This window comes from Saccopteryx leptura, chromosome 5 (genome assembly GCF_036850995.1).
Source record: "Saccopteryx leptura isolate mSacLep1 chromosome 5, mSacLep1_pri_phased_curated, whole genome shotgun sequence".
Lineage (NCBI taxonomy): Eukaryota > Metazoa > Chordata > Mammalia > Chiroptera > Emballonuridae > Saccopteryx > Saccopteryx leptura.
Genome location: NC_089507.1, coordinates 68,449,700 through 68,473,498, shown reverse-complemented (window position 1 = coordinate 68,473,498; position 23,799 = coordinate 68,449,700). Strand labels below are relative to the sequence as shown.

The 23,799-nt window shown below is 41.9% G+C and overlaps 1 protein-coding gene across 2 annotated transcripts in view; it reads right to left on the bottom strand.

Annotated features, from left to right (window-relative positions):
- The window catches only part of AFF1 (ALF transcription elongation factor 1), a 210,229-nt gene that overhangs the window by 179,814 nt on the left and 6,616 nt on the right, over positions 1–23,799 (bottom strand). For both annotated transcript variants that reach the window (XM_066385023.1, XM_066385024.1), the window contains exon 2: positions 19,226–19,299. In XM_066385023.1, coding sequence (XP_066241120.1) covers positions 19,226–19,263 — 38 coding nt within the window. In that variant the 5' untranslated portion in view covers positions 19,264–19,299. The remainder of the gene's footprint in view (positions 1–19,225; positions 19,300–23,799) is intronic.

Genomic DNA, 23,799 nt, shown 5'->3' with positions numbered 1-23,799 from the left:
AAGCATCAACTTGTAGTTCCACTTAGTTGTGCCATTGATTGCTTCCCCATTTGTGCCCTAACTGGGGTTCAATCCGGCAACCTCAGGGATCAATCTGGCAACCCTGGGATCAAGCCAGCAACCCCAGAATCAAACTGACAACCTTGGCGCTCTGGGACAACACTCTATTCACTGCACTACCAGCCAGGGGTCAATCGATTAACCTTTAAACATATAATTTTCTGCCTAACCATCTCTTCCTCCAAGAAGTCTTCTCTGATTATTCCTCAACTCTATATTTCGGTGGCCTTCCTATATTCTCCTGTAGAGCCCTACACTCCTCTGACAGGAGAAGTGGATGAATGAAGCAGAGATGGGAGGAAGGCACAGCGTATGCCTCTGCATGGTACTTGGAAGATAAAAGCCTGAATATGGAATTGTGAAAACTTCTGTACACCTGGCCTTCAGGGTTGGTGCTAGGAGTTGGCAGATGACATCTGAAGACAACAGGCTGAGATCCAGGGGAGAAAGAGTCTGAACATCACACTAAGAGAATCCAACTCTAAATTATAGATAGGTAAGCCCTGGAAGTTTAAAGCAAAGGAACAGAATGAACAGGGAATCCTCCTAGCCTGATGACAGAAATTGTTACCTCAGACAGGTGGGGAGGGTTTAGCACTTCCACCTGGGACAGTATTTTAAAAATACCACACCCACTCCCTGAGTCCAAGGATGCCAAGTATGAATTCTTTTGAAAAACAAAAACAAAAACAAAAAAACCCAAAAACAAAATTTTCTTCATACAAATAATCATCCTCAAATTTTTCAAATGGGGGTTTTACTGTATCCTATCTTCATAAAGGAAAGAACTCTTGCTTTAATGTGAAAAGGTCATCTCAATGGGTTGAGTGGGGGAGGGACACAAAGAATTGGGCAAATATAGACAAACACTGATGGAGAGGGTCAGGCTTGAGGAAGGGAAGTCACATGCAAATACCTATGAGCTGAAATCAGCAGGCCTTAAAGGGTCAACCAGCAGACTGGATTAACCAAATAACTGTTAAGGATTCAAAAATGCCCATTAGCCTTTTAATGATACCAAGTATAAATATTTCCTTTCTATGAGTTAAAATGGAGCACCTATCTTCAAGAGACAGGCAATTTCCTGCTTTGCTGGCTGCACTGTTTTCCCAGATATAGGCCTAGAATGCTATATGAACACAAATTTTTTCTCTCTTTGGGCTATGCCCTTCACGCCTCCCCTTCTGCTCATGGGCTGGTGAGAGGAAAGGTTTAGCAAGTATGTGTGTAGGACCTGAACATTAACCCAAGCCTAACAGTCTGACTAAAACAGAAAATACCTACTGGGAGATGACACTGACAAATTAGCCTGAAAAGTGAAATACAGGGGATTTTTAAGCACTGTTGGCTATAAGGTATGCTGTACTTAAAAGCAATTTGTTTTGAAAAGGTCTTTGAAGACAAATAGCAGTAAATCACTGTTGACACAATTCTGAAGACTTTATATACAGACTCTAAAATGTAGTTTTTAACAGTTGAGTCGATGGTAATTGCCTCAATAGTTACAGGATATCACAGAAACACTAAAGTAACCCTGTTAATAATAGAACAAGAACTCTGGGTTGTCTTTTCAAGAAAGGGCAAATAAATACCCATTAGAACCAAAATCCATCCTCCATCTCTCTAAGACAGTAACAACTACAACAGCAGCAAAAAACTCAATCATTCCTTAATCGTTGGTTATTGGCAAAGCAAGATAATGCAGAAAGATTAAACAGGTCTCTGGTGTAAAAAAAAAAAAAAGGCTTACTATTTACACATATGTGTAAAGTAAACACTACTGAAGGAAATAGCACTAGAAGTTGTATTAGTCTAGATCTAATCAGATACCACACAATAATGTGAACAGATGTTTAATGTAAAAAGTATTAAACTGTGACAGAGAAATAAGTATAAAGACGTGAAGAAAACTCTAGAGCAGGGGTCCCCAAACTATGGCCCGCGGGCCGCATGCGGCCCCCTGAGGCCATTTATCCGGCCCCCCCCGCACTTCCAGAAGGGGCACCTCTTTCATTGGTGGTCAGTGAGAGGAGCATAGTTCCCATTGAAATACTGGTCAGTTTGTTGATTTAAATTTACTTGTTCTTTATTTTAAATATTGTTTTTGTTCCCATTTTGGTTTTTTACTTTAAAATAAGATATGAGCAGTGTGCATAGGGATTTGTTCATAGTTTTTTTTTATAGTCCAGCCCTCCAACGGTCTGAGGGACAGTGAACTGGCCCCCTGTGTAAAAAGTTTGGGGACCCCTGCTCTAGAAGGTACCTACCCTCAGAGAGGATACACAGGAAAGGACTAACTTTGGCCCCTCCCCAAAACCAAAGCTGAGATGCCACTAGCAAAGACATGGTTGCAGCTCACTGGATGGCAGAGAAGTTCACTAGGACTGGTCCATGCTAGCTGGACAGCAGGAAACAATTCTCTCTGGTGCAAGCAGGCCAAGGTTGATGGCAGGTGCATAGAGGGAGCTGGGCACCCTGGTGTGTCAGCATGAGGCCTGGGATGAGCCAATGTCTGCACTGAGAGAAACAAAGCAATTCAGACTTTGGGGCACCTGGCCGGGGCAGAGCATCTCTGGACAGATAGACAGGCAGACAGACAGCAGACAGACACACATACACAGCACACTCACTTTGTACAGCAGAAGTAAGAAAAAGTAGCAACCACAACTAGAAGGAGAATTTCCCGGACTCAAGGGATGTCCCTCCAGCACCCTCAGCTGACCCACCTGAACACCGCACTGCGCTCGCTACAAAGGACAAATGCCGAGAGTCCACTACAGCAGAGCAGGCACTGAGGGTGAATTTAGGAAAGAGGCGTTAGTTGAAATTTGGCAGAAGTAAAGGCAATGATGGGAATACCCAGAAGGACAAATGAATTTCTTGGGCGATTAGTTTTGAAAGATGAGTAAGATTTTGATAAGACTGGGTCAGGGAGGGGGGCTGGGAAAGAGAAAACTCATTCCAAATTGAGAGGATAGTTTTATTATTAAATCTGGAATCTTGGTCAAACCATTTAACTTTTTTTAAAAAGACTATTCATTTTAGGGGGGGGGGGGGGGAGAGAGAAGGGAGAAGGAGCAGGAAGCATCAACTTCCATATGTGCCTTGGCCAGGCAAGCCCAGGGTTTCAAAATGGCGACCTGAGTTTTAGCTTGTCTCTTATCCACTGCCCCACCACAGACAGGTCAGGCAATTTTTTTTTTTTAAGTGAGAGGAGGGGAGATAAAGAGACATACTCCTGCATGCACCCTGACCAGATCCACCCGGCAACCCCCACCTGGGGCTGATGGTCAAATCTCCCGAGTTATCTTCAGTGCCTGAGACTGACACAGACCAACCGAGCTATCCTCAGCATCCAGGACCAACGCTTGAACCAACTGAACCACTGGCTAAGAGAGAGGAAGAGGGAGAGAAGGGGGAGAGAAGCAGATGGTCACTTCTCTTGTGTTCCCTGACCAGGAATCAAACCTGGGAAGTCCCCATACCAGGCCAATGCTATATCTACTGAGCCACTGGCTAAGACCTATGTAATTTCTTATAGCCTACCTACCTTCTATGACCGTGAGGTTAAAATGCAACAGTAGATGGTGAACAACACTTTGAAAAAAGTTTGAAGCATTAGATGAAAACAACGTGACGGTAATACCTTCACAGAGTAGAGGTGCAATACCCATGAGCTGAAATCAGCACTTCAAGTCCATTAACTAGGACGCAAGCTCGAGTGAGCTCCTACCAGACTGATCTATACAGTCCCTTCTCACCCCCACATCCTAGTAGGCACTTGTGACATCGAGGCTCTCTACAAAGTTTGCTGAATGAATAAGTAAATCTTGTATTATTAAGAGAATAGAGAAGATTCTCCACTTAAAATCAAACTAACCTGAAGGAAATACATGATTTCTTACTGACTGAAAAATAAAGGAGTAAAAAGCATCCCCTGGCTGAATGGCTCAGTTGGTTGAAGCATTGTTTTGAAGTACAACAGTTGCTGGTTCGATCCCCAGTCAGAGCACATAGAGGAACAGATCAATGTTCCTGTCTCTGTTTTCTGTCTCTCTCTCTACCCCCACCTCCCTCTCTCACTAAAATCAATAAATAAAAATAAGATAAAAAAATAAAAGGGTAAAAAGAATTAAATAGCTACTTTCTCTACACATAATCAGGCACACGTATCTTGATGCATACCCTAAACTTAATGTAATATCATAGAAAAAAGAAAAGAAGGATTTTATTGAGAAATGATGCACAGTGTCATCCATCCAAACTCTTAATAATACAAATTCCATAATAACAAACAAAAATCAGTATAACCACGTGAGCTCAGAGTCAGGAGGAACATCTGATTAAACAGTTTGCAGACTGCCAGACCTGGTCACAAACCAGGCCTCGGAGCACAGGAAGGCCACCTGCCCAACACAGCCCAAACTTTTAAACCTCCTCAAGACTTCAGGAACAGCACTAAGCTCAAATCCTTCAGGCCCCAAACACTGAAATTATCAAGGGCAGGTCAACAGAAAGAGAAGAAAATACACCAGGGTAGAGCAAAGGTGAGTTTACAGTTGTTCTATGGAAAATAATACAATAATTAATAAATAATAACACAAGAATAAACTGTGTTTCACATACAGCTGTAAACCTACTTCTACCCCGCCCTGTATTATATATATTTAAGCTCCGTGTGGGCACTCAGTTGGGTTTTTTTTAATTTTATTATCTCATGTAATTCTTATTATTCTTATTTTCAGGTAAAGGAAGTGGAGTTTGAAAAGGTTAAGTAGGCCCTGGCCGGTTGGCTCAGCGGTAGAGTGTCGGCCTGGCATGCGGGGGACCTGAGTTCGATTCCCGGCCAGGGCACATAGGAGAAGCGCCCATTTGCTTCTCCACCCCACCCCCCCGCCACTCCTTCCTCTCTGTCTCTTTCTTTCCCTCCCGCAGCCAAGGCTCCATTGGAGCAAAGATGGCCCGGGCGCTGGGGACGGCTCCTTGGCCTCTGCCCCAGGCACTAGAGTGGCTCTGGTCGTGGCAGAGCGACGCCCTGGAGGGGCAGAGCATCGCCCCCTGGTGGGCAGAGCGGTGCCCCTGGTGGGCGTGCCGGGTGGATCCCGGTCGGGCACATGCGGGAGTCTGTCTGACTGTCTCTCCCCGTTTCCAGCTTCAGAAAAATACAAATAAATAAATAAATAAATAAATTTTAAAAAATTAAATAAATAAATAAAAAAGAAAAGGTTAAGTAAATTGCCAGCATTACACAGTCTAGTGGGGCTAGAATTCATGCCCAGGTCTAACTGATTTCAAAGTCAACTCTCTTTCTTTAAATGTAGGCTGCCTCTCCGGGTGAAAATTTAACGGCAGAGCTTCAGCCAAGTACGGCCCTCCTCACCCAAGTCACTACTGTAGGTTGAGGACACAAGAGGACAGAATGGACAATAAAAATGATATTAAGAACTGTCCCAAGTATCCTCTCATCTCACTCAAAAAAAATTTTTTTTGCCCTTGTTCTCAACTCTTTGCCCCTTCACAAGCTAAGAAACACATATTTTAGAATGTATTTTTCAAACAAGATATATATATTCTCTGTTCTCTGTCCCATCTGAAAGTCAACACTTCCATTCTTAAAATTAAGGACGATTTCTTTCGTATCTCAGCCATCAAGTGCTCACTGGAAGAAAAGTCTCTGCCGGATGCTGAAAGATCATCTAAAATGAGAACTGCTAAAACTTGTAACCGTCGAGGCCTTGATTTATTAACAGGGCCACCACCTGACATCTGTGCCGTGCTCCGCAGACGGCACAGAGCTCGCAGAGAGCGCCCATCATCTCACCGCAAAGGGGAAAACAGCTGACAGGGCCATCCTGAGGAGATTCTTGTTTATCTCAGAGAGGGCACCACCCTCCCTCAATTTTTAAATCAAGTTCACATTTTCCTTCCATCAGCTCTTAGTCATCCCATCCCCCTCCCCCTCCCCCCCTTTCTTGTCCCCACTCTACCTGTCACACCCCAGTGTAGACATCAGCTTCGTTCATTCACTAGAAAACATGCACATTCCTCTGACTCCTGGAGCCATGCCGAAGCAGTCTCCCAGGAACAAGCTACTCCTTTAGGACAGCACAAAAGAACAGTCAACTCAAAGGATCTATGGCCCCAACCTCACTGTTTCAAACCGGAACTCAGAAAGTACTTTACTGACCCAGGTTTCTGCCAAGACCATGTGGGACCCGGGGTAAGGACTCGCGGCCTGGTGCCAGAAGGTAGCTTGCATATCTGCCACTGATGAATCAGTTAGCTTTTCCTTGTTTTCATCTGGGGAAGACAGCCTGATAGGAAGCTAGACAGTGGCAATGAAATCATACTTATCAAATCCTTGTTAGTACACAATCTGGTCGCTGTGTTCTTTCAATATCAGCTGCTGTCGGCATCTGCTCTCACCAAAGCTGTGTCAACCCAGCAGCGTCTCCCACATTCTCACCACGGGAATGGAAGGCTTTAACTACGCTCTTATCTGCCGCTGAAAACACCTCCACTGAAGGACAGCTTCTCTCCCCACCACCCGGGGCCAGGCTCCCCTCCATCTGTGACCTCTGCTCTCTGCTCAAGTCTCACAACTTGTTTGGAAGATACACTCAGAAACCGATCACCCAACATGTGGACAGTCAGTAAACACACTAAAACTCTTCCGTGCCCGGTGCCTTACTAGTTCCACTCGGGTTACAGAGGGCAGTTCCTGACCCCCCAGTTGTTTAAAATCTGGTGAGAACGTGGACAGAGCAACAAAGGAGACACGTGAAAAACCAGCGAGAGAAGTCTGCGGCCAGCTAGGGACCCAGGGAAGAGAGTTGACCGAAGGTGGCCTTTGGTGGCAGGGCTGAATTTAGAGAGCAGTTCCCAAGTCTTGGTTCCATAAAATGCTAGATTGTTATTAAAAATAGTGTTTTCACAATATTGCTCTCAACATAAACACTGAACATAAAGTGTTCACATACTAATTTTTGTTAATGGTTTCGATCATAGGCACAGCCCTGTACTATACAAATAAAAGGAATACTAATTTTAAATGTAAACTTGCAAACAGCCTTTGGACTTCTTTTTAAAGTTTTAAGAATTTGCTTAAAAACTGACCTCTTTTCACACCAAAAACCAAAGGGAGTTTTTTCTCTTGACGTTGGTGAAAGAGGTCTAAGACCTCAGTCTTTCCAGAGAAACAGGGCTCAAAAAATTCTGCTCTGTTCCTCCTTACTGAAACAAAAACACAGCTGACCCAGCACTCTCCGATGCTCAAGCACTCAGGACACCACACCTGCGGGCCACCCCGGGCACAGCACGCGTATTCCGTATTCCGTAGTTGAGTGCAGGCAATCCCGGGGTAACAGGGGCCGCCTCCTGGTAACCATAACAAAGATCTTCTCCTGTAAGCAGTCCAAATTCACACGAAGAGCAGCCCCATGCTCACCACTAGTAGACCCTGTTTTCTTTTAATTAAAAAAAATCTAGAGGTCATCCCCCAGCTTTGTTTACAAGTAATGAGTCCAGCAGCCCCCATTTATCACCCCTGGAGATTCTTTTACACTTTGATGTGAAAAGAGTCAGGGCCCATTGTGATCTCAACGACTCCAACAGCAGTCCTTTCATTTGCAAACGAGAGCCCTGGCCGCCAGTAAGAACCAACTGTCAGAAAAACCTCATTGCCTTTCCTTCCAATGATTTATCAGAGATGGGGGAGAGAAGCTGGTTTAAGACAACTTCAGGCAAGGGTCCCCAGCACAACCCTAACGCATTCCCAATCTTCGTTGGCTCTTTTTGCCCTAACTGCTCCATTCCCAGATGTCACTGATCGAGAAAGACGGCCTTTTCATGGAAAGTCATCCCATCCGAAAGAACTTTCTCTCTCTCTTCTTTAAGCGTTCATAGAAAACACAAGTGGCCAAACATTACTTACTGTTTGGGTGTCTGTCCCTTAGGGCAACTCTCCAGAGCAAGGAATATATCAGCACTCTGACTTGGTCATAACAGACCCAACCATCCCCAAAATTAGGCCACAAGACACTCAGATTCCCCTATCTTTACAGTCGCCCACCTTCAAAGGAACTGAATATTAAGGAAGTTTACAGGGAAAGACGACTTAAAGATTTCTTGATGTATCAAAAATTGAGGTGGTAGTCAAAAAGAGGAAGGTACACAGCAGGAGTAGATTTTTTAAAGTAAATGTTAGAAATCAGAATATAACAGACTTTAAAAAAACCCACACATGCATTTTCACCAAGGGCCATATTCTTGCAACCAGCAACCAGATCAAAACACGAACAACACCCGGACTGTTGGACTACTAAACTACTTTTAGCAAAAAGACTTACCTTGAATCTAACTAAGCTTTAGAGCTTGTACCCAGAGGCGGATTTAACGGTGGGGCACCAGGCACGCGCCCTGGGCCTCAGATTCTGAAGGGCCCCGCAAAACCCCAACTTTACACTTTTTTCTAATGACACCAAATTTGGTTTCACATGTGCAATTTTAACATTAATAGTACATAATATTTTTTTTATTTATTTAAAAAGATGGTTAACATGGATTTTTATTTTCCCTGTCTCTCTTTTTTTAAGGGGCCCAATATTTTCTTCTGCGCCCAGGGCCTCAAGTGACCTTAATCTGCCTCTAGTTGTACCCTTACTATGCTGGGTTCAGTGGTGTTTTTGTTGCAATGAGGAACAAAGCAGAATTTTCTGAGCCCTGTTCCTCTGGGAAATACCTTGGTGAGAACCACAGGGATTCTCAACCTCAGCGCTACTGACATTTGGAGCCAGGAAATTCTTCGTGGTGGGCCATTCTGTGTGCTGTATGATGTTTAGCAGCAGCACTGATCCCCACCCACTAGGTTATGGTAAACACTATCCAGACATTCTCAAAGCACCCCCCCCAACTGTACAGGATAAAATTATTCCTGGTTGAACGCACTGATCAACAACCCCCGCCCTAGCTCTGACCAATCAGCAGAAACCATGACCCTAACAGCCTCAGTCACCATGATTAATGATTTCGCCGCTGGATAACCCATTCCCTGGAAGCCATTCAGGAGCCAGGTCTTTAAGCGTTAGCTCACCTGTCTCTAGGCATGGGCCACTTCCTAAAAATAAACCCTTACTTTCTTTGCTACACACACACACACACACACACACACACACACACACACACTGCTGCTTGAGAACCACTGGTATATAAGAACAAATTAAACACATTAAGAGGAAGCAAACAGACAAATTCACAAAGTAAAACACATTCAAATCAGCTCTTACAACTAAGTAAACCCCCCTCGAAAAATAGGGTAAATGTTCTAGATTAAGACTCAAGAGACAAAACAATAAAATATATGCACTTTAGCTTGCTTGAACCAGGATTGAACAACTTTAACAGGTATTTAAAATAATCTGGGCCCTGGCCGGTTGGCTCAGTGGTAAAGCATTGGCCTGGCGTGCAGGAGTCCCGGGTTCAATTCCCGGCCAGGGCACACAGGAGAAGCGCCCATCTGCTTCTCCACCCCTCCCCCTCTCCTTCCTCTCTGTCTCTCTCTTCCCCTCCCACAGTCAAGGCTCCATTGGAACAAAGTTTGCCCGGGTGCTGGGGATGGCTCTGGTTGCAGCAGAGCGACACCCCAAGATGGGCAGAGCATTGCCCCCTGGTGGGCGTGCTGGGTGGATCCCGGTCGGGTGCATGTGGGAGTCTGTCTGACTGCCTCCCTGTTTCCAACTTCAGAAAAATACAAAAAAATAAATAAATAAAAAATAAAATAAAATAATCTGGATAGTTTGGATATGGGCTAGATTTTAGATGAATTCAAAATGTTTATCATATTAGGTATGAGACTGGTGTGCAATTATGTAGGAACATATCCATATGTATTTTAGAGATGCTCACAGAGTATGCAGAAGTAAAAAAATAGATGTCTGGGATTTGCTTGAAACTATTTCAGCAAAGGAAAATAAGAAAAAGAACAGACTTTTTAAAGTGTGGCAAAATACCAAGAAATGTTAAATCAGGGGAGAGGGTATTTCAAAGTTAATAAAGTATGCTCTGTACTTCTACTAAAGTCTATTTCTATGATTAAAAAAAAAAATTCTTTTAGCTCTTGCCAGCTGGCTCAGTGGTAGAGTGGCATGTGGATGTTTCGGGTTCAATTCCCGGCTAGGACACACAGGAGAAGTGCCCATCTGCTTCTCCACCCTTCTCCCTTTCCTTTCTCTCTATCTCTCTCTTCCCCTCCCACAGCCAAGGCTCCGCTGGAGCAAAGCTGGCCTGGGCACTGAGGATAGCTCCATGGCCTCCACCTCAGGCACTTGAATGGCTCCAGCTGAAACAGAGCAACCGCCCAGATGGGCAAAGCATCACCCCCTAGTGGGCTAGCAGAATTGATCCAGTAGGGCACATGAGGGCGTCTGTCTCTCTGCCTTCCTGCTTCTCATTTCAGAAAAACACACACACACACACACACACTTCTTTTAAAGTAAAGAAGAGAAAAGGAGAAAGAGAACAGGTAAGAACTATGATTAATCTATATGAAATTATCAGGGCCAAATTAATTAATTCTATATTGTTGCTACAATACCCAAGCTATCCCTCTTTTTCTCTCTCCCTTTAGACTCACTCTTCTAAACAAATCATGGACCACCTCATGCTTTCAATAGATTTAATAAGAACTGTTCACTTTACTGTATGTATTAACATCTTACCTATGTAAGCATATACAATCCAACATCTACTGTTTTAAAATCAATTTAAAGCAATAAAAAAGTGGCACTCGGCATTGCAGGTTATAAAGAAGGCACCATCTGAGGAAGGCATCAGAATCCGTTGGTCGAAAGCAGAAGTGAAACTGCACAATGCCTGACAGGCTAAATGTTATTTAGTATAGTAATTAAAAATTTTCCTGACCAAAGCAAACTAGTTGCCCCAGAATTTCCTACAATCTGCTTGACACATTGGCTAACTCTCCAGGCTTCTGCTTCCTCCTCTACAGTGAGACCAATTACTACCTAATCTGACCACTGAACACGATTACCGTAAAATACAGAAAACAAAACTCAGATTCTGACATAATGTCCTCCATGCTTTCGAAAAACAGGAGAAACTGAAACTGAAATTCTCTTCTAACTCTGTCCTGAGGACTCCAAATGAGGCTAACTGCTACAGTGTCAGAAGAAAACGATTTATAATTGAAGCTCTCCAAAAAGAAAAGTTTTTCCCCAAATTGGAATAGTACAAAATTAGTACCCCTACAAAGACGGTCTAATCTTAAACAACTCAGCTCACTGTCCTTCTGATGCATTACTATGGACCTAAGTGTCACCTCGCCTGACCAGTGGTAGCACAGTGGATAGAGTGTTGATGTGGAATGCTGAGGTCGCCAGTTCAAGGCCCCGGGCTTGCCTGGTCAAGGCACATATGGGAGTTGATGCTTCCTGCTCCTCCCCATTTCTCTTTCTCCCTCTCTCTCTCTATCAAAAAAAATGAATAAATAAAATGTACAAAAAACATCTTTAAAAAAAAATGTAACCTAACAGGACAAAATGCCAACTGCCTAGAGTAGTATCCATTTTATCAAAAGTGCTATGTAAATATTAATTCATTCTCTTCCAACTCCCAGCATTAGTAGAGATTTCAAGGCTGAAGGCAAAGAGAAAAACCATATGCAAATAATCTGAAACCAACTCATGGGTGCACAGACCTGTGAATTTCGAATAATCTAAAGATGACTCTAAACATAAATCTACCTTACAAGAAAAACATTCCACCCCTAAATATCTACCCCCCAAAAATGAAAACATACATGAATGAATGAAAACATTATCCATAACAACCAAAAAGTGGATATAACCCAAATGTCCATCAATTGGTAAACAGTAAATAAAACATTGAAATATCCATACAATGGAATACTATTTGGCAATAAAAAGGAATGCAATAGTGACATATGCTACAATCTTGAAAATCATATGGTAAATGAAAGAAGCCAGTCAAAAACAATCACATATTACTATATATGACTGCATTACTATGAAATGCAGGAAACAGGCAGTTGCATCCATTTGGGGTGCAATACTGAAATTGGATTGTAGAGGCGGTTGCACAACTCAGCAAATTTACTAACAATCGTTTAAGTTTATACTTAAAATGGCACATAAATTATATCCAATCGTGTTTTTAAAAAAAAAAAAAAGACTACGTTACTTGTAGAAAAGACAATACTGTGCAGCAGTGTTTTCTTACACTTTGTGATTTAAGACAACCCCATAGCCAATAATAAACGTAAAACAGAACACAGTAAAACGCATAAGTGTATCCACATGCCCTGCAAATGAACACACTGGGCGACTTGTTTTTAAAGATCTGTTACCTCTAATGTTCTGCTTTCTGTAAAGGCTACTCCTGGAGTTGCTCACTAAGGAATCTCTTATATCCAGAGTTGCCTTTAAACAAAGACTTTCCCCTCCAAGTAGAATTAAGGAAGTTACTAACTCCCCTGAAACCCACCATCATCACCAGAGTGGTGTATTTCAATAATTTATGGAGGATTTATGATGTACCAGGCCCAGCGATAAGCAGTTTACATGCATTATTCTCTTTATTCTCATTTTAATGAGGCTTTAAAAGTTGAGCAATTTGGCCAAGCAGCCAAAGTTGAGCAATCTGCCAAGCAGCCACCGTGACAGATGCCTGACTCGATCCCACACTCCATCTCCGAGTCCCACACTCCATCTCCGAGTCCCACACTCCATCTCCCTACCTCACACAACTGATCAAGAGGATCTTACCGGTGGAATCACACAACATTTCTACAGTTCAGTCTAAATTTCCCAAAATTTAACTATTTCTTTGGGAAGTACCTAATTCTGAAAATGATTTCCTCAGGTCTGGAATAAGTCTAAAATCAAACTCTTCTAAACCCATCAAACTGAGTGACTTTAACTATATATGATAATGACATACTTAAGAGTTAGAAACATTTTCTAAAATAAAGGGAAACAATGAGTTCTGTATACAAAACATTATTGCACTTGTAAATCAGGCCTAAAACGACTTTCTTGGAAAATACAGGAAACCTCCCTATTTCCTGTTCACAACTCCAGGTGTGGATTATTTACAATGCCCAGGCCAGTCGTGGTTTCAGGAAAACATGGCCTCCAGCCATTAATCCCTCCAGTAAGCATCTGGAAGTTAGGTCCCCGCCTTATCCCCACACCGAGAAAAATCTGTCCATATAATAGGTGCTAATCAGTTTAACACCTTGTAGCTTCCTCACTAATTGAGGACTCTTCTCAATTAGTTAGAGTTACACATTATTTCAGACTCCTCTGGGAAGAAGAGCTACCAGGACTACCTAGAATAATATGATTCAGTGTTCACAAAATTCAATTCCTCAAATCTCCCCAAACACTGAGAAAGCGTATCAGAAAATCTCCTAAAATGTTTATAAGTACTCACCCTCGTACACTGTTGGTGAGAATACAGACTGGTGCAGCCAATGTGGAAAACTGCATGGAGTTACCGCAAATATTAAAAATGGAACTGCCTTATGACCCAGCAATTTCACTTCTGGGAATACATCCAACGAAACCCAAAACACTAATTCAAAAGAATATATGCATCCCTATGTTCACTGTGGCAGTATTTACAACATCTAAGATTTGGAAGCAGCCCAAGGGTCCATCAGTAGACGAAGGGATAAAAAAGTTGTGGTACATTGACACAACAGAATACTACACTGCCATAAAACAGAAGGAAGAATTGCCTTTTGAGACAGCATGGACAGACCTGGAGAGAATTATGCTGAGTAAAAGAAGCCAGGCAGCAAAAGGCAAGTGATTTCACTCATATGTGGAATCTAATGAAAAAAATAAACTTCCGAAGCAGAAACAGATTGATAGAGAACAGACTGAGATCTGCCAGAGTGGAGACGGGTTTGGGGCTGGTGGAAAAAAAGTACCCATCCTTAATCGCAGAAAACAATAAAATTATGTCCCAAAAAGCTGGTGACAAGGCCTGAAATAAAATTTCTTTCATTCTTATGTTTTATCATAAACATAAACATGCTTTTCCCCAATCATCAGGTAAAATTTTTCCCAGAAAGCAGGTTCTTTCTATCAACAAAGAAAAAGAAAAGCAATTTAAAACTCCAGGAAATCTTTCGGTTTTGGGCTTGGAGGAGGCCTAGGTGCAGCTTTCTTCAGCCGTCCCGAATCCAGGCTCATCATTCGACACCAGCGGCCGCCGCCATGCCACAGAAGCTTAACCCCAGTGAGATCAAAGTCGGATAACTGAGGTACAGCAATGGGAAGTCTGTGCTATGGCTGCTCTGGCCCCCAAAAGACAGAATGACGAGAAAAGCCTTAAGCACAGTGGAAGTATTACTTTTTAAATTTTTTATTGATTGATTTTAGAGAGAGACAGAGAGAGGAACATCAATCTGTTTCTGTATGTGCCCCAACCAGGGATCGAACCAGCAACCTCTGCTCCACGAGAGGACACACTAAACTAACCAACCAAGCTATCCAGACAAGGCTGGAAATATCACTTTTGGTGAGACGATGTCACCATTGTCAGACAGATGTGGCACCAACCTTTAGCTCGAGAACTCCGGAATCATTACAGAGATTCTGGGGGCCACCTAGTCTGCTGACTGCCATGTTAATGGCCTTTACCATCATGACGTCAACAGTTGTCGAGTGGGACGCCCGGTTAGCTAAGAACTACAAAGGAACATATTTCAATTAAAGATCACTTGACAACAACAAAAACTCCAGGAAAAATAAAAGCCCCTTTCAAAGATGAAGCAATCTGAAATGCAGCGTGAATTTGAACAATTTACTCAGCAAAAGATAAGAGTTCCTTTGCCTAGATCAATATGAACCTGCTCTTTGAAGTGATACTGTACTCGGATTGATGTTGAACCTACAGAGGAAGAATGAAGCCCTAAACATTATTTGGCTTCCTGTTCAAAATAATGTAAATAACGCGGATTGTTTTTTCAACTGCAGCCAGGCCAATTTAAACTAAAAGCAGAGCTGATGGCTGAAGAGTAGAAGAGAGAAGTGGAAGAGAAAGAGTAGGGATAATCGCATTATTCTATCAGACTACGGAAAGTTTATGGAAAAATAAAATTAAAAGTATTCAATATTGATTATATAACATAACTAATATAGTACGTTAATATAAAATACATTGTTATATTTTTAAATGTTAAACATTTAAATTTATGAAATAGAAAAAAAAATAACAATCAAAACTGAATAGAAAACCTAAAAGAGTACATATACTATATGAGAATATTTAAATAAAATTCAAAAACAAGCAAAACAAATCCAATGGCTTTAAAAGTCAGAACAGCGCCAGCCTTTGAGGGGGGCAGCAGCTGGAAAGGGACAGGGAGGGGCTTCTGGGAGCTGATGGTGCCACCTGGTCGGGTATACAAGTGTGTTCACTTTGTGAACATGCATTGAACTGGACTAATAATGTCTGCGCTTTTCAGTTTGTCATACTCCACCCCCCCAAAAAAAGACCCCAATTTTTAGAAAGAACAAAAAGAAAAGAGAAGAAAAGGAAGGTGGGAAGGATATAAGTGAGCTCAGATAGAACAGTGTCTAATGCTGATAAATCAGGAAATCACAGAATAAGCCTATTTATAAGAACTAAAACAAATATTGTCTTTACACAATGCATTCATATTCTGTCGGTACTTACGACTTCTGATAGCCCTGAGCAAAGTAAAGGTTCACCATCAGACTTCTATTTAGTTTGAGTGATTAGAGCTGTACACTCAATACACATCTGTTTCCTTTAAAATATGTGCTGGTCCTGGACCAGTGCCACATAAATTTGATGCTTTCTTCTGGACTACTAAAAGATTAAAGCCTATCATGATTAAGCATTCAAACAAGTGAGCTGTTGGTACATATTAAAAACAGAGCTCTATTTAAGATTCCTTCTAGCTTATCACTTGTACTGGGTATTAAAATTAAAAGCAGCACTTCAGGGAGAGGAGGAACTAGAAAGACAAATGTAACAAATAATAAAAACAGTTCTATAACTGTTAGAATGTTACTACAAAGGGCAGTCACCCATCCTAATTTAATTAGCAACAATAGGAACACAAAATATATTTTTAACCTTGCCACTGATAATACTGTTTTAATAGATTCTTCTACCAAAAATTATACTGGATACAATGTCAACTTCTAGAAATTTCTGAAAAGTCAGATCTCTACAAAAATCTTACAAGTGAAATTTAAAATTTCTTCATCCCCTTTAATTTTCACCAATCTGATTTTTAGATTCTTCTGTAGAAAGGCCCAATTTTAATATTCTATAAGATGCAACACTCCCTAATTGATGATTTCAAAAGGACTCCAATCAAAATGTCAACAATAATTTTTTCTAGAAAATAACTAAGGACTTCAGAGCACAGTGAAAATGTAATCAAATATGAATATCTAAGAAAATCCTAAAAATGAAAAGTAATGACAAAAATATCTGCCTGAATATCCGAACCTATAAAAATACAATGAAATAGTATGGCACCTAGCATGGCACCACTGCCAGAAGAAACAATCAGTGGAACAGTCTAACAGTTAGACTCAAGAATGTGATGGAATTTAGACACTCAGAGAAGAAAAGATAGATGATTTAATAAATTATGTTAAAGCAACTAGCTAGCTTTTTTTTTTTTTTTTTTTTCTTTTCTTTTTTCATTTTTCTGAAGCTTGGAAACAGGGAGAGACAGTCAGACAGACTCCCGCATGCGCCCGACCGGGATCCACCCGGCACGCCCACCAGGGGCGACGCTCTGCCCACCAGGGGGCGATGCTCTGCCCATCCTGGGCGTCGCCGTGTTGCGACCAGAGCCACTCTAGCGCCTGAGGCAGAGGCCACAGAGCCATCCCCAGCGCCCGGGCCATCTTTGCTCCAATGGAGCCTTGGCTGCGGGAGGGGAAGAGAGAGACAGAGAGGAAAGCGCGGCGGAGGGGTGGAGAAGCAAATGGGCGCTTCTCCTGTGTGCCCTGGCCGGGAATCGAACCCGGGTCCTCCGCACGCTAGGCCGACGCTCTACCGCTGAGCCAACCGGCCAGGGCGCAACTAGCTAGCTTTTTGCTTTAAAGAAAAGAAATGCCTCCACAAAATCCCCTGAACTTTTTAATTTTTTTATTAATATGAAAATTTATAACATATACTTTACATTAAAATTAATTACAGGTTAAAAAAATTAATTACAGGTAGATCAAAATACTACAAAGTCAAAGGCAAGTTAAGAGAGTTAAGCAGCAGCCTGACCAAGCGGTGGCGCAGTGGATGGAGCGTTGGACTGGGATGTGGAGGACCCAGGTTCGAGACCCCAAGGTCGCCAGCTTGAGCGCGGGCTCATCTGGTTTGAGCAAAGCTCACCAGCTTGGGCCCAAGGTCACTGGCTTGAGCAAGGGATCACTCAGTCTGCTGTAGCCCTCCGGTCAAGGCACATATGAGAAAGCAATCAATGAACTAAAGTGCCGCAATAAAAAATTAATGCTTCTCATCTCTCTCCCTTCCTGTCTGTCTTGTCTCTATCTGTCTCTCTCTCTGACTCTCTCTCTGTCTCTGTCAAAAATAAATAAATAAGAGAGAGAGAGAGAGAGAGAGAGAGAGTACACGGGCGCTAAGAAGCTAACTAAATGTGTGAATCCAGCTGTGTGGGAATTGTAGTGAACTAGAAAACATCCGTGCTTTCCCAAATCTCTTTCATATATACAAATCTCTCTGGGGCTAGCTGACACAGCAGATGTCTGCAGGAGGAAATCAGGTGGAAGTTCTGGCTGACCTGTAAATTGAGGGGAAATTGACATCTTAGCACACCTGAGAAGTATTAATGGCATACCACTTGGGAAAGTCTGAACTAGAAAGCTCATGCCTTGTTTAAAAGAGCTCTTCAATTCTGAGTGTTTCTACATGGCAACACACAACCAATGTTGTTAAACCTGAAAATTTTCAAAAGAAGACTGAAGTCTAGATTGTTATGTAAAACACATGGGCAGATATACCTTTTTAGAACATTGTAAGGGGATAAACAAAGCCCATCTGTCAGCCAGATCTATCCCATAGGCCACCAGCTTACAAATTCTGATTTAAATGAAATAAAAAGAAAAAGAAAAAAAAAGAAAGAAACCACTCAAGCACCCCAGAGAACACATGACATTATTTTCATAATCTTAAAGTAGGAAAGACCTAAGTACAATCAAAACCAGAATGCATGAAGGACAAGATATTTAACTACATAAAAATGTAAAACTTATGTGTAGCTGAACATTATGAAAAGGCCTAAAGACAGATGACAACAGTCTACTCCCAGACTCTAGAAGAATGTGAACTGTTGCAGTCCGAGTCACATTCCTCCTTCTGTGGGGGAGGAGTGTACCATGTTTAACCACACTACCAGAACCATCCAAAATAGAGAGAGTTTCTTAAATGAACAGAAAGGGGAGAAAGCAGAAAACCACCAGGGTGTACAAAGCACCTTCATCTATTAATAAATACTAAGTTTGAATCTATATGTCTCATACTTTGATATGCTTTTTAATATTTAACAGTATAAAAAAGCTAATCAGTAATATTAAGAATTCTTCCTGGCTATCAAATGAATTATTCTGTCCTCAACCAGATGAGCCCGTGCTCAAGCTAGCAACCTTGAGGTTTTGAACCTGGGTCCTCCGTGTCCCAGTCCGACACTTTATCCACTGCACCACCACCTGGTCTCAAATGAATTATTCTGAAGAGCTGCTTCGGAATATGAATCTGCACCCCTCAACCAACACTGGTCACGTAGTATGTGCAAGAGTTGGAGGGAGAAATGTGAAAATCAGAAAATGTAACGATGATAAAATTTCCTCCTTCGAGCCTCTCATGATAAGGTGGATTTCATCACGATATTTGTTTCAGCACATGCTAAATGTGCACATTTTCCCAAATCAGTCCAATATGGACCAATATCTTGAACACTGAATTAGGATGCTGATCTAACATAACATCCACGTGCTAAAGAAATGAGTTGAGACTCAGAAAGTAGATTTAAAGAAAGTATGTAAAAAGAAGCAAGTCTATTATTTCAAAAATAGATTATAAAATTAAATATCATCTTTGAATCACAGATTTCAGTTACCTGTTGCCGCTGCTGTTGACTCTTTCAGTAAACGCCATAGCTGCCAGTCAGTGGAAAGTGACAAGTCTATTCATCTGAAAGAGAAAGCCCTTGTCACTATAAGTCCGTAAGTAAACTCATAGACATGGCTGATTTGTAAGAAATCTTACTGAAGACAGAATTCAAAGTTCTTATTTGTATTAGAGAATGGTACTTTACCAACTCTCAAGCTGCATGACTGAACTGGCTAGCATATATCAAAGGCAAAATGCACTTTTTAAATTTTTGAGCTGCTACTTAGTCATTTCAGCAAGAAAAAAATGTGCACAAGTTTATCAAGAGAAGGAAGAAAGGAAATAATATTCCCCCAATACCGACTATGTGCCAGCATTATGTTAAACACTTTTTAAAATGACGTCTGGTGTAACATTACAATAAATTTGCAAGACGGATAGATACTAATGCCCCACTTTATAGATAAGAAAACTAAAACTCAGTTTTAAGTAATTTGCCTGAGCTAACAGGGCAAGAGAAAGGAAATCAACATTGATCTTTATATAAGAATTCAACACTTCACAAAATAAAAAAGTGCACCCCAGTAAAATTCAATCTTAAGATCTTACTTCCACTAATAAAAGGTAGGTAATTAATCCCCAAGGCAATTCTTGAGCATTCTCTCATAACAGTACTAGATTTTTTGTTATTGTTATCCAACCTGGGCAGATAGCCTTCCTACTATCTTGTGCATCTCTAGAAACAACCTCTCTCTCTCTGTGTCTCTGGTTAACACATTCAACAGCTGTTTCCTTTTCCCTTTCTTGTATATTTGAAAATTTACTGCACTTATCCTAACTTGCTTTAAATAGTTTCTATTTTTTTTTTCAAACATCCTCAAGGCAAAGGTATGTCACTAAATTATCCTAGTACAGATTTAACAAAGGATATATATTAATACAAATGGAAACTCTACATTAAACTTGTAACAATTTCAGCTGTCTGCTATGTTTAAGAGGCTAACTATTACAATTTTGGTTGAAGTTGAAACACTGAGTCCTTCAGCTCCACTCTGACTCCCAGATAAGGTCTTTTATCTCATCCTCCATGGTGACTTGAAGACTACAATGTTTCCACATGAATAGATATCATTTGTCACTCCTCTCTCCTTCAAAAGAATGAAACATGGATGCTACAAATATTCTAATTAAATTTACACTCCTAGAGCTCTAAGTTTTTCAGGGTCAAACACACTTTGGAGTTGGTCACTCCTCCAACCAGCTACAGTGGCCCTAGGCAATTTTTTTAAATTCTCTAACTCATTTCACAACCTCCCCCCAAAACACACACACACACACACACACACACACACACACACACACACACACACACACACACACACATTCTCCCTCTTTCCCTCTCTCAAACTCTATTTCTTTCTCCCTCCCTCTTTTTCTATCCTCCCTTTCCTCCTCCCTTCCTCCTAGTTTTCTCTCTTTCCCCGTTAACTTTTTCCCCTCCCTCTTGCTTTTGCTGCTCTCTCATTTTCTCTTGGCATGCCAGGCTGACACATAAGTGATCAGTAAATCGGATATCCATTTTGGCATTAATCTTCCTAGGTAAAGGCTTTTGAAGAGTCTGTGACGGCAGCCCCCGCACCAACCCTGCTGCTGTGCAGCCCTTGGCATTCACCCCCAGGGCCAGCTGGAGGAGAGGGAGCAGTCTGGGCTGTTGAGGGATGCCAAAGAGTGGTCCCCAGTTCCCTGTTGGTTGGTTTACTCACCGAGCCAACAATTATTTCCTGAGCACCTACTTTAAGCCGGGTACTGAGAACAAGAGAGTGAAGAAAAAAGACTCTTGCCATCATCTGAATTTACAAGTACAGGAAGTAAAAACCAAACACAGTATATAGATGTTAAATATTAAAAGGTACTATAGAGAAAAACAAAGAAAAAGCATAGCATGCCAGAGATGAAATGAGGTAAGCCCTTGCAATTTTATATAGGGTGGTCAGAGACTAACTTTTGAGCAAAGACTCGGGAGTGAGGAGCAAGTCATGATCTATAGTAAAAACTGGTCCTAGAAGTCTAGTGATAATGGTGTGTTGAGGTATAATTGTCATCAATTATAACAAACACACCACTCTGGTGGAAGACGCTGATTATGGGGGAAGCTGTGTGTGTGTAGGGGCAGGGAGATCTTTAGGAAATCTCTGTGCCTTCAGCTCAAATTTGCTATGAACCTAAAAGTGCTCCCCCCAAATCTTTTTATTTTTATTTTATTTTAAATGTCCCTAGAGACTGTCAAATCTAAAACTGGCTGAAGGATTCAGCCAAAACCCTGGGTGCCATCACTGGCTTGTTGGGTGGCGGGTGGAGTACAACATGAAAGAGACATACTCTCGGAGGGACCTGGCCCCTGGGCACAGTGAGGGAGGCCCCTGTCTGCGCAACTCAAGTTCACAACTTTGCTGGCACAAAGAGGCTGGATCACCAGATTACTGATTCTGCTATGTTTCACAGAAAGCCCCAATTCAGCCGATGAAAGGCTGCTTAGGTGCTGATGTGGGAATTCACACAGCTAATGGGTCAGCCAGGCAACTCAGATACAAGGTCAGGTTAGAATGGAGGTCTCCTGTGGTCAGGAGAGAGGGTGAAAAGGGGAGGGGGAGAAAGAGGGAAAGGAGGAGAGAGTGGAAGAGGTAGAAAGAGAGAGGAAGAGGTAGAAGGACAGAGAAAGAGGTAGAAGGAGAGAGAGAGAGAGAGAGAGAAACATCAATTTGTTGTTCCACTTATTCATGCATTCATTGGCTGATTCCTGTATGTGCCCTGACAAGGGATTGAACCTTCAACCTGGGCATACAGGGACGCTGCTCTAATCTGGCCAGGGCTCAACATGGCTCCATATAAAAACAGGCTACTGCTGTATAGCAGAAGGAGACTGCGTAATCTGATGAAAATGTTCAGTATACTAACACATCACAGGCGTTCAATACATAGAAGCTCTTGTTATTTAAGTCACCAATGTCTACGTCAAGTTTTATGTAAGTGAAACAGACTATGTGTCATTTAGAAATGTACCTCACCAGGTCTATTTAAGTGACCTTCCTATAGTCCTTCCAGTCTCTTGCAATGCAAGTTTATTCAGAAATAAAAATGTTATGCATATCAAACTGCTTTACTCCCCCAAACAGCAAGTAAAACAAGTAAAAAAAATTTTTTTTCTAGTGTTACAGACACAGCATACACATATATAATTAAAGGAAATTAAAAGAGGAAGAAGGAATACAAAATATGACTAAGGATATTTTCAGATATTCTGTCCTAGGTCATTAAGAGCTTCTAAAACCTAGCACATCTCAGGGAACCTTCTCTCAGGGGTCTTTATTTTAATGCCATGCTAGTTAAAAGGCCTGCTTTGCAACTACTAGCTATATGACCTCAAGAAAATACTGTTCTGCTCTAAGGTCTCAGCCTTCCCATTCATTGGATGGCTGTAGGGTTAAATAAAAATGTTTGTAACATGGTTAGCATAATGCCCAGCTCTTCAATAACTGGTAGTACTCGTTCTGGTTATTTTACTGCCAACCCAAATACATGCTCTAGAGAATTCATACTTTAGGGAGGCTTTTCAACTGGACAAACAGCTAAGCAGATGTCAAAGCCCCATGACCATGACCCAGTTACCAAAGGAGAATTTAAGGAAAATAACTCAGTCTGGACGCCAACGTATGCCTGGATTGTCAGTAGTCCCTGGTCAGACTGACTTCCCTTCTTCTTCCCCACATATACCCTCCAGGAATAACAGTCTCTTAGTAACAATGTGTCAGAGGTGAGTCATGGGTCACACACACTGTTTTCATCTGAATCCTCCAGAACTCTACCCCCGAGTAGATCATAATCTCCGAGGGGCTCCAGACTGACCAGATCACCGGCAGTTTCTTCAGCTCTCCGACGCTGTACGGAGCCCACAGCTTAGAAATCCATAATGGAATACAAGTTCTCCAACAATCTCCTCCACTTCAAATGCTTGTTCAAGGGGGCTCTGGCACTCCCCCACGCCCAAGTACACACACCACATCTTGTTGGCTCCCTCTCATCACTCAGGTCTCAGTTCAATGATGTGTTCTCAAAGAGGCCTCCCCTGATTACAATAGCTAACATAGCACAATTGTGCTTTCAACCACACCCTCCGGCCAACACCCTCTCTATTCCATTACACTCTGTGTGGGTTAGGAATGTCTCTCACTGCAAGTAACAAGTGCTTAATTAATAGAGGTTTATATTTCTCCTATAGCAAGTCTAGAAGATGGTAGCTGCTGGTATAGTTCTAAGCTGTTCAATGAGGCCATCAGGAACTCTGTGTCCTTCTGCTCTGTCACATTCAGCATGATGTCTCCCCGTTTGTCACCTCATGATACAAAAAGCTGCTGCCCTAACCCGATCTTATCTACATTCCAGGCAGGACGAAAATGAGTGGATATTGTGGCTATGCCTCCATTTGTCAGTAAAGGAGAATCTTTCCCCAAAATTTTGGCAATCAAAGAAACAGGCCTAGGTTACAGGGCCTCGAGCTGCAGGGGGGACAGATAAATCAGGACA